Source organism: Lolium perenne, chromosome 3 (genome assembly GCF_019359855.2).
Source record: "Lolium perenne isolate Kyuss_39 chromosome 3, Kyuss_2.0, whole genome shotgun sequence".
NCBI lineage: Eukaryota > Viridiplantae > Streptophyta > Magnoliopsida > Poales > Poaceae > Lolium > Lolium perenne.
This window is the reverse complement of record NC_067246.2, coordinates 182,564,427-182,575,805: the sequence shown is the minus strand read 5'-3', so window position 1 is coordinate 182,575,805 and position 11,379 is coordinate 182,564,427. Positions and strand designations below refer to the sequence as shown.

General features: G+C 43.9%; 1 protein-coding gene across 2 annotated transcripts; it reads right to left on the bottom strand.

The window, feature by feature from the left end:
• Window positions 1-3,960: 3,960 nt before the first annotated feature.
• LOC127342797 (serine/threonine-protein kinase AFC3) lies at window positions 3,961-9,353 on the bottom strand. 2 transcript variants are annotated; one of them, XM_051368806.2, is made up of 12 exons: window positions 9,194-9,353; window positions 9,004-9,094; window positions 8,411-8,437; window positions 8,166-8,319; window positions 8,039-8,087; window positions 7,598-7,712; window positions 7,388-7,479; window positions 7,141-7,288; window positions 6,110-6,174; window positions 5,943-6,040; window positions 4,944-5,049; window positions 3,961-4,494 (listed from the first exon to the last, which is right to left on the bottom strand). In XM_051368806.2, the coding sequence occupies exons 1-12, from the start codon at window positions 9,266-9,268 to the stop codon at window positions 4,351-4,353; spliced, it is 1,164 nt and encodes a 387-aa protein (XP_051224766.1). In that variant the 5' UTR covers window positions 9,269-9,353; the 3' UTR covers window positions 3,961-4,350. The 2 variants fall into 2 exon arrangements, with proteins under 2 accessions (XP_051224766.1, XP_051224765.1); XM_051368805.2 differs by having other exon boundaries at window positions 9,191-9,352.
• Window positions 9,354-11,379: the final 2,026 nt, after the last annotated feature.

Below are 11,379 nucleotides of genomic sequence, written 5' to 3'. Positions count from 1 at the left end.
TTTTCTCCTTCTTCCATATCACAGAGTGTGAGAAACATATGCTGCATTACGGGGTTGAGATTAACAAATCTAGCTTCTAACATGTGTACTAAAGAAGCAGCAGTAATTTCATAAATAGGAGCAAGTTCTACCAAGTGTCTATCTTCAAAATCTTCAACCGTGCTAACATGAGTGAAAAAATCTTCTATATTATCTTTTCCAATGATAGACCCTCGTCCTACCGACACATCTTTCAGAGTAAACTTAGGAGGAAACATGATGAAATAAGTAAAATAAATGCAAGTAACTAATTTTTTTGTGTTTTTAATATAGATAACACGAACAAGATAGTAAATAAAGTAAAGCAAGTAACTAATTTTTTTTGTGTTTTTGATATAATGAGCAAACAAAGCAGTAAATAAAATAAAGTAAAGCAAGACAAAAACAAAGTAAAGAGATTGGAAGTGGAGACTCCCCTTGCAGCGTGTCTTGATCTCCCCGGCAACGGCGCCAGAAATTTATGCTTGACACGCGTACAACACGCATCCGTTGGGAACCTCAAGAGGAAGGTGTGATGCGTACAGCAGTAAGTTTCCCTCAGTAAGAAACCAAGGTTTATCGAACCAGTAAGATCCAAGAAGCACGTTGAAGGTTGATGGTGGCGGAGTGTAGTGCGGCGCAACACCAGGGATTCCGGCGCCAACGTGGAACCTGCACAACACAACCAAAGTACTTTGCCCCAACGTAACAGTGAGGTTGTCAATATCACCGGCTTGCTGTAACAAAGGATTAGATGTATAGTGTGGATGATGATGTTTGCAAAGAACAGTAAGAACGAGTATTGCAGTAGATTGTATTCGATGTAAAGAATGGACCGGGGTCCACAGTTCACTAGTGGTGTCTCTCCCATAAGAAATAGCATGTTGGGTGAACAAATTACAGTTGGGCAATTGACAAATAAAAAGGGCATAACAATGCACATACATATTATGATGAGTAGTGTGAAATTCAATTGGGCATTACGACAAAGTACATAGACCGCTATCCAGCATGCATCTATGCCTAAAAAGTCCACCTTCAGGTTAGCGTCCGCACCCCTTCCAGTATTAAGTTGCAAACAACAGACAATTGCATTAAGTATGGTGCGTAATGTAATCAACACAAATATCCTTAGACAAAGCATTGATGTTTTATCCCTAATGGCAACAGCACATCCACAACCTTAGAACTTTCTCTCACTGTCCCAGATTAAATGGAGGCATGAACCCACTATCGAGCATAAATACTCCCTCTTGGAGTCACAAGTATCAACTTGGCCAGAGTCTCTACTAGCAACAGAGAGCATGCAAGATCATAAACAACACATAGGTAGATTGATAATCAACATAACATAGTATTCCATATTCATCGGATCCCAACAAACGCAACATGTGGCATTACAAATAGATGATCTTGATCATGTTAGGCAGCTCACAAGATCGAACAATGATAGCACAATGAGGAGAAGACAACCATCTAGCTGCTGCTATGGACCCATAGTCCATGGGTGAACTACTCACACATCACTCCGGAGGCGACCATGGCGGTGAAGAGTCCTCCGGGAGATGATTCCCCTCTCCGGCAGGGTGCCGGAGGCGATCTCCTGAATCCCCCGAGATGGGATTGGCGGCGGCGGCGTCTCTGGAAGGTTTTCCGTATCGTGGCTCTCGGTACTGGGGTATTCTCGACGAAGGCTTTAAGTAGGCGGAAGGGTAGGTCAGGGGGCGTCACGAGGGGCCCACACGCCAGGGCGGCGCGGCCCTAGCCCTGGCCGTGCGGCCCTGCTGTGTCGCCGCCTTGTCGCCCCACTTCGTTTCCCTTTCGGACTTCTGGAAGCTTCGTGGAAAAATAAGACCCTGGGCGTTGATTTCGTCCGATTCCGAGAATATTTCCTTTGTAAGATTTCTGAAACCAAAAATAGCAGAAAACAGCAACTGGCTCTTCGGCATCTTGTTAATAGGTTAGTGCCGGAAAATGCATAAATATGACATAAAGTGTGTATAAAACATGTGAGTATCATCAATAAAGTAGCATGGAACATAAGAAATTATAGATACGTTTGAGACGTATCAGCCGCCATGGAGAAGATGGACCCGTTGGCGAGGGCGTGGCACGAGATGTACCGCGAACGCATCGGCCAAGAGGTGCTGGCGGCGCGAGCTGCATCAGCATCTCCCCCGGCACCCTCGACGTTCATGTTTCCCGCCGGCACCATCGACGTTCATGCCTCCCCCGACGACCGTGGATCCTGTTGCAGCGGCAGAGCTACCGTCGGGGCTCGCCGACGATGAGGATGCCGTCGAGGTTCATGCCTCCCCCGACGACCGTGGATCCTGTTGCAGCGACAGAGCTGCCGTCGGGGCTCGCCGATGATGAGGATGCCGTCGTTCATCTAATCATTTGGTCTGAAAGCCGAAGTTGTTTTTTGTAGCCGGACTAGACGACGATTCGGTGGCCGTATGTTGGCCCAAACTTCATATTTGAAAACCTATTCGAATTTGGTGGTCGTGTGTTGATCCTAACTTTAAATTCGAAAACTTATTCGAATTTCTATGGTTTTGTTTGAGCTTTTAATTCAAATCATCTATCGAAGCTGTAGTGGAACGCGCCGATGTGGGAGCAGCTCCCCCAAATAGAGGATGTTGTGCCATTACCCATACTACAGTGCCGATTATTTAGGGTGCATCGGTGGAGATGCTCTAGGAGCTAGCGCATGGTCATTGACCGATTGCCTTGAGCTGAGAGCTGTGCAAGTCTGGCACTAAGCGGGCAAGCGCGTATCGTGGCAGTATTATACGGACTAGTTGCATCGTACCGTTTAGTTATTTTAAACGGCAAGAAACGACACTTGGTGGAACCGCCGCTAGCTTGTCCATTTACAGGTATACCAGACGACGTGTTGCTTTGTGAGCCCAGCATGCGGTCAGCGTGTTGCATCAGACACGGGGAGGAGCCGGCCGTGGCGAGGAAGATGAGGTAACCAAAAACCTCTTCTGTCCATCGGCTCGGCGTGACACCTTTGCCTGGAAGTTCTCCAACAGCTCTGGCTAAATCGCGGCGAAAATTCTGCCACATATCCATCCTCCTGCCTCCGTATGTGTGGTGTGGGTAGGGATGCGTCCGATCCGGTCTGCTCTGCAGTCAAAATAGGCTATGTTAGCTGCAAGAAAATTAGTTAGTCCGAACTAGCTCATGCTTTAGCGGGCTTATGCGGAGCGTGGGGGCTGGCAGCCGCATGCGTAACGTGCCGCTGCTAACTTCGTTACACCTGACTTAAGCAAGCAGTTGCAACACAAGTGTCGATCACTTGCTGATGCGACGTGTTCACGACATGCAGAATGGTGGATCCATAACCGCGGAATAATTCCAAAAAAAAAAGACCGGAACGGCTTTCGATTCAGCTGTCGTGCTAACGCCCCAGCCAGGAGTATCATCTTGAAGCAGAGTAATGCAGTTTATCGCCACAAGACTGGTCGAGCAAATCTTTTAGGACTTGCATTAGGGTTGGAAGAATCCGCGATGTCGCCATTTCCTGACCAAACAAACACGAACGAGGGAGGATGCAGGGCCAGGGAACAGAGTGTGTGACAATCTGTGAAATAGATGGACGCGTCTGCTGCACACTGTAAAGGACAACGACAAACCGACGAAGTGCCGTGGAAAATAAGTATAATCGAAGTCTTGAGTCAATTTTATTACTTCGTAGAATTTTCAATGGAAAAGTAGAATGGTGCGTCCAGAAAATGGCCAACCTTAGCTGGTACCTGGTAGCGTTCTCGGAAAATGCTCCCTGGGCAGTGCTTTACCATCGATGCTCAAGGCATTGAGCATGGACAGTTCACGCGTCACGATCGCACGCCTCGCACTAGTTTCAACCTCCAGCAGCATGTTTCGACTTGCAGGAACCCACGGACATTATTCAAGGGTACATTTCTTACAGAATTCTCAAGTTAAATTTGCTCAGAGTCCATTCAACAGAAACATCACAGGAAAAATACAAGCACTGGGAGGCCTTTACGGCTGCCTCGGTCGGTGGTCATCGCTGTTCGGTTACAAAACCGGGGATTGGATGCGAGTCCACAGTGCACCCGCACACATGATGTACAGGTCCAATTTGGTACACTAAGCTTCCTACAACAAATGCTATTGTACATTACAAAGGGTGACCAGAATAACAGCTTCTCACCACAGCGAGCATTTTAGCTCTGCTTACATCATCTTTACGGTACAGATTAGCTGCAGGCCTTCTGTTCTGGGGCCCATGCCTGCTTCTCCAGGCCTACTTCTCGCGTAGATACCGCGAGGGACAGAGTCAAAACATATTCTAACAAGTCATGCTGGGGCTGCATTTCGGAAGAATGGATGGTCTAGAGCTTCTTGGGCAGTAAGGCGCTCCGAAGGCTCGAATCTTAAAAGACCGTATAGCAAGTCTGCCAGGGTTGCCCTTGAATGGTCAGCATTTCTCGTAACCAAGTCCTGAAGTTGCAGATATGTAAACCGAATCATCTTCACATTACCAAAGTCTTCAGTTCATACTCTTTTAAGTCGCAAGTTAAAGCACTAGAGTTCTACTAGACAGCAACCCAGTACCTACTGTTCTGGATTAATACAACTATAAAATAACATTAGTAACTGACTGGATAAGTGAAATTTATTTACCTTCTGTATTTGCACTCCAACAAACCTAACTAAACTATGTGTTAAAATTAATTACGAATATGCATTACCGTACAGTCTTAAGCCAGTTGGAGAAGAATTATCTATCCATGTGCAGTTACATATTTAAATAACTTGTCTATCCATGTCCAATACTCTAAACATAATCAAAAGCTAAACTAGGGACCATAAAATGCACAAGTTTTTTGACAATTGAAAGAGCAGCTTGACCAAGAAAACCGTGAAGGCAGGATAGGAAAAATGAAAACCTTTAGCCGGTGTAGTTTTCTGACTGCTCTGATGCTTTCTCTTGTAACAGCGCCTTCAGGCCAATTTAGACGTGTCCCTCGTCTAAAGTATTTCTGAGCTGATGAACTGCGTATTCCAAGAGACATACAGGACGTCAGTATGACAGATGAGCATAACAATAAAGGACTGATTAAAGAGAGAATTGCATGCAATACTCAATACTCCCTCCATATCACAAACAAATGACATTATAGACATTTTTGGTCAAACTTCTAAAACTTTGACAGTTAAATTGTTTTGATTACTTAGATTGGAAACTTGAAAATTATATGTATAGAGTTGTCTCAAAAAAGTAATGTCACAATATCATATTTTGTTGAGTTGTATACATATAATTCAGTTAAAATTAGTCATCGAAGTTACATCCTAGAAGGCCATATCAATGTCCACAAATGTTGCGTGTTTCTGAACTGGAAGGAGTAGCACAGTATTAACTTAAATGTTTATGTTTAAGCTTACACAATGATGTACAAATGTATGGAAGTTCGAACAGTTTTATTGTTAATATAAGCTTAAGAAAGAGGCGTTAGCATAAGCAACATAAAATGTATACATTGGGAGACGATCATAACATGTTAATATGTTCCGCCAAAAATTCCAGCAAATGCTTCCACAAATTACCATTACAAGAGCCATGTATGAGTCAATAAAAAAGAGATGCAAGCTAAGACTACTTGTCGTCAGTACCAAATCAGTAAACTATTATAAACTGTACAACTTAAGAAACCATAAACAAAATAAGTTGGATTGTGCAGGAAAACAAAAGAAATACTTTCTACGGGTGGGGCGTGCCAATGTTTTTTAATGTTATCATTTGGTTGAACTAAAGTACGATCACGGGGTACCCTAATGTTGACCCATTTGCATCTCTAAGGACACAGGTCGAGATGCTTGGTTTCTTAAAGACAGCATATGGAGAAATGAAAAATGATAATCAACCTAACGGTATAAGTACGAACCTAGCTTTTCGTATCATGTGTTCTGGTACAGGACCCAGAACTCTCTCCATCATTGCTAGGTGTTCCAGGTTCTCATGCGTCTGAAACAATGCTTCCCCCTAAAAAATTTAAACATTAGGAACATATGTTGGTAAAAGAGGAAAGACAGACATCACAAGCAATCTAACCGAGCATAGCTCCACGAGGATGCAACCAACGCTCCAGATGTCACATGGCAAACTCCAGCCTAAGCCTACAAAGGAGCATTCAGTTACGTCAGAAACTCAAGATTCTTCTCTGGATGAAGAAACATTAGCAACTACTTCAGCAGTTGGTCTAAGCTCAAGGAAACAGGAGAAAACATAAGTTCTTATTCAACACAGAAAGAACATTGGTTTAGTCTAATCAATTGTTATCAGTAGCTCAGCACAGTAGCATTACATGAGCACTGTGCAGGTTTCAGGCTGACATATAAAAGCATTTGTACTATATAACTATTTTATGTAAGACTTACGGTCTTCATACGGCCAGAACCATCAAACATAGAGCTGAATATGTTCTTAGACAGACAATTTCACAAGGAGGAAGATGGGTCATATACCTATTTAGCTAGTACATCGATTATTCAAACTAATACAATCTTCAGGCCCATACATTACTGGGCATGTCTGAAGCCCAAACTAGACTCTTAACAAACCAACAGTGCTGACATATATAGCATAAAAAGCAGTAAATATAGGCCATCCTAAAAACACCCTTTTCCCTCATTAGAAGAGGCAGGTCCATCTCTAAAATCCTACAGAGCAAAAACTAAAACACAGAAGGAAGAAATAATGGCGCAAAGGAAAAACTGTCAGATGCCCAAAAATGCCAACCTATAACATGCACAGTACTATTCTACATAACCAACCAGTAGTTTGCAATCAATCTCTGAAATGTATGTAGATTATGTATCATTATATTTTTTTCATTGGCCCAATATTTGATTCTCCAACAATTTGAAGGTTCTTTCTTACTGGAAACGGGAAGAAGTTGCTCTTCTAAATAAGTGGTCACTTATAGATAAACAAGAGTATCGACTAGCATGCATCATACTTGGATTCCTAGGACCATAAATTACATTTGTTTTCTGTTCTTTACAAAGCATATTAAAGAACAGACAAACCTATACCTCAAGCAACAGGAAACGAAAGCAAACCTTCAGGAATAACCAATTTACCTAAGATTATTTCAGGTGCCCTGTAATGCCTCGTAGAAACAATCGAGTTATGTTCCTGATTATCAAAGGCGGTACTACCAAAATCTATCAGCTTTATGGCACTGGACTTTGGCAAGCACTTGAAGTGCATCTCATCTTGTGAATTCTTCTGTACAGCCCCAAGTGGTCATTCAAGATAACTGCTAACACCGTATGCCTAATTTCAAAATAGAATATGCTCACTACAAAACTTGTTGAGATTAGGTACCTTGGTGCTTGGAAGCTTTATATAGTCAGAAGATACAAGGAGTATGTTTTCTGGCTTCAGATCAGTGTGAATAAGCCGTAATTCGTGCATATCTATTTTACAAAAAGAAGGAAAAGATGGTCAAGCATGCCACTTGAAAGTAGGAGAAGAATGAATCTGTAACTGCCAAACTTGTTAAGAACGGATATGCAGAATCAAGCAATCACACACATGCTACAGATTCCAACAGTTGTCGTCCAAACTCCCGCACAAGTTCCACAGGGAAAGGTTGGTATCTATTTCTCTTTAGAAAATCATACAAGCTTGGCCCAAGCTTCTCAAATACCTGACAAAACCATTGATATCCATTGAATAAAAGTTATCTTTATTTTGTTTCCATACCAGGGAACCGTCATGAGAAAAGATCAAAGAGGAAAGAGAAGCAACTGTTCTAAAGTATTAGGACTACATTATCATGTTATGTGCACCAGCACGCCAGCATCTCTCACTATGTATAAGTAAGAGATACTGGGAGGGCAGGTAAAATTAACTATAAACAAAAAGGCATATAAACAGGAATTTAATGAGTTACTGGAATGTCAATGCAACAACAGATACTTGGAATCAACTTGCAAAACTTGCATAGATGAACAACAAAAAAATCAGACTTACAATGCATATATGATTGCGATAGTCGAACCATCTTTGAATTTGGACACAGCTGGCCATCAATGAAAAGATATTAAGTAAGAAACAGACAAGAGTAAGATTCTATGATTATGTTTGTTGAGACACTAACAGGGATCTGTATCTCTCGTTTTCTGCAAGGCGATTGAGCACATCAATCTCAATCATCGCAGCATCTCGGTACTTCCGGATGCTCCGAATAACTTTTATTGCAACATATTCACGTGTTTCACGGTCCCAACATTCCAAAACTCGTCCAAAAGTACCTATGAAAATCACACTCGTGTTGCTCTACATTAGAATAAAGGCAAAAACTCCAAGCACAAGAGAACATGCCATATTGAAGGAAACCCGAACCTTCACCCATTTTGCTCAAGATTTTGTCTGCATAAAAAAAAGTAGATTGTCAATAAACAATAATGCAGGACATGTACAATACCAAAACTAAAGCATTCGCACTTTCGACTTAGACCTATCTTAGGTACTGTGAAAGAAAAAGTACATAGGCCAATCAAGCTTATAAGCTAATACAGACATAAATGTGGGAAATCTGAATGGAAACTTTGCTTCATCATCCCCTTTGCCCAAAGAAAAATTAGCAAGTTCTATAAAACATAGAGCAATCCCATCATTCATCTGTGTTGCTGAGGTGAACTTTAGCCAGATATTTGTTTTTCAACAACTGAAACCAACTATGATAAGTATCTGGCAGTCCAAATAGGATATAAGGACACTTAAACAGAGCACAGATAAATGCCACCATTAGTTACAAATTATGCATACATACTAAGTCGTTGTCCAGCTTTTTTTCCTAAAGCAATATGCACATTAACAAATATTTCTCCACCATATGTTTCTCAGAATTATATGTGTATAAATAAAAAAAACCAGTTATGAGAGTACACAATAGCTCTAGGAGTTAACAAGAGGCCCAAGAGAAGGGTGCTTACACCGGCGAGTCAAGTTCTCGCCTAGATCAAACACGTAATGTCCGTCGCGATCGTCATCCCTCCACGGTGGCGACGCGCCGCCCCTCGCTACCTGCAACCGACGGCAGGGCAAAATCTAGGTCAGTAAAGAACCCGAACACCCAAGCCCCAATCGTAGGAATAAGTGCCCTAAGTAATGGATCATTACCACCTCCCGCTCCGGCGGCGGCGCGCCGGCGCCGTCCAACTCTTGACGCGTGCGCTTCCGCGACCGCGACGACTCCATGGATTCCGATTCGATTGGGAGGAGAGAGAAGGGGGAGAGAGAAACCCTAGAGGGATGCGTGGTGGGCTGAGGCCCAACAGCGAGTGGGGCAGGATAGATTGGGGACGGGCCCAACTGCGCTAGGATTCCAATTAGTTGGCCGTATTATTTTGCAGGGTGCACAAACGAAGGCGGCCGAGCTACACGTAGATTTTTACTTTCAAAAAAAATTAAAATTATATTTTAAGTCCTAAAAAAATTGATTTAGTCAATGATGAAATATACAAACGGTGCAAAATCTCAATTTGAATTTCACTGTATTTTAGACTGCACAAAAAATACAAATGTGTGGATCTAACTATAGTGAATAGTGCATATTTCAAAACTATAAAACTTGTCAGATTTTGTCATTTTTATGTAGCCTAGAATGCAAAGAATTTAACATTGATATTTTGCACGCTCGTAGCATACATCATTGTCTATATTTTGGATTTCTTCAGATATTTTCAAAACTTCGAAGTATAACTCTTTAAAAAAATGAAGAGCTCCATGTAGCTCAGCCTCCATTTGTATTTTTCGTATTCTCTTGCAATAAAAAGTTAGCCTTATTCTATGTATTGTCTAATAAACTGTATTCTATGTACGCTTCATAATAAAAGCTTACTTCTTCAATATGATTAGGTGGAATGGAGTTATCTTCATTCTCCAAGCTATCATGTTGTGCATGGGTTCCACATATGTTGTGTGAATCTGGTTATGAAAGTAGTCACAACGGTCTTATTCAGTGGTCCACCATTTGAGAAATTTTATCCTTGCACTATTTTTTCAAGGTGGCCTAATATAACCTACATATAGTCGTGGATCATCACATTTACAAGAGATTAAAGTGAGTGAACCACCTCTTCTTTGCTGATGATAGCCGATTGTTTGTAAAAACTAGTATGTGGGAGCTACTGAAATTAGAGCATCTCCAACAGACGCGCTATATCGGCCGCGCTGCAAAAAAACCGTCGGTATACCGTGCGCGGGAGGGAATCAGGCGCTCCAGCAGGCGCGGTAAACGGCGCGGCGCTGTAAAAATTTTGGAGCGCGCGGCGTTTTGCACAAACCGGAGCGGCATATCTTCCGCGTCGGCTACAGCGCGCGGCATCGCTCGTCCAAGCGAGGAAAAAACCCCGCGCTGAAACTTCCTCTTCCGCGTCGCCGCCCGAGCGCCCAATCCGTTGTCTTCGCGCACCGCCGGCGAAATCCCGACGATGGATTACCCCTCTGGCAACCCACCGACCCCTCCCTACTCCGTCCCACCCTCCGCCGCCGCCACCACTTCCGCCGCGCCGCCGCCAAACCCTAGCGGCGGCGCCGACGCCGGCAACTCAACGGCTGCTGCGCGCGGAGCGCTGCACGCAGGCGAAGCCGCCGCGTAGAGGCGCCGGCAACGCGCGGCCCGCGCCGAAGAGGGGGAAGGCGTCGTCGACCAAACGGCCGCACATCGGTGCCGCCTCCGTCGCGCCACCGAAGAAAGCGAAGGCGCCCGCCACCCGCCGGCCGCAGCCTCCTCCTCCTCCTGTGAACCAGACGCCTCCTCCTCCTCCTCCGCCGACCCAGCCGGCGCCTCCGTCCGGCAACCGCGCGGGCGCACATACCGTGGATGATGAAATGCCCGAGAGGTAAAAACACTACTTTTCGTCGAATTGTAGTTTAGATGCATACCTAGCCGTATAGTCATGAATTTCATTGCAATGTAGAGTGGATGATGCGGCATTCATGGAGACAATGAATGTTGGATCCTCGTTCTTGCATGATGAAGCCGCCTATGGAGAGGAGGAGTATGAGGATGTAGCTGAGGAAGGAGAAGGGTTGATTGAACCTCGCCATCCCGGTCGGTCCGCCAACTACACCATAGCGGAGGACAAGTTGCTTTGCAAGACGTGGTTGACAATTGGAATGGATCCAACAACCAGTACCGATCAAACAAGAGAAACATATTGGATGAGGATGACGGAGTACTTCAACACACACAACACAAGTGGGCACGAGCGAACCATGCGCTCACTTCGGTCCCGTTGGTCCGGCATCAACACCGATTGCCAAAAATGGGCGGGCGTGCAAGCCAACATCGATGTTCTCAATCT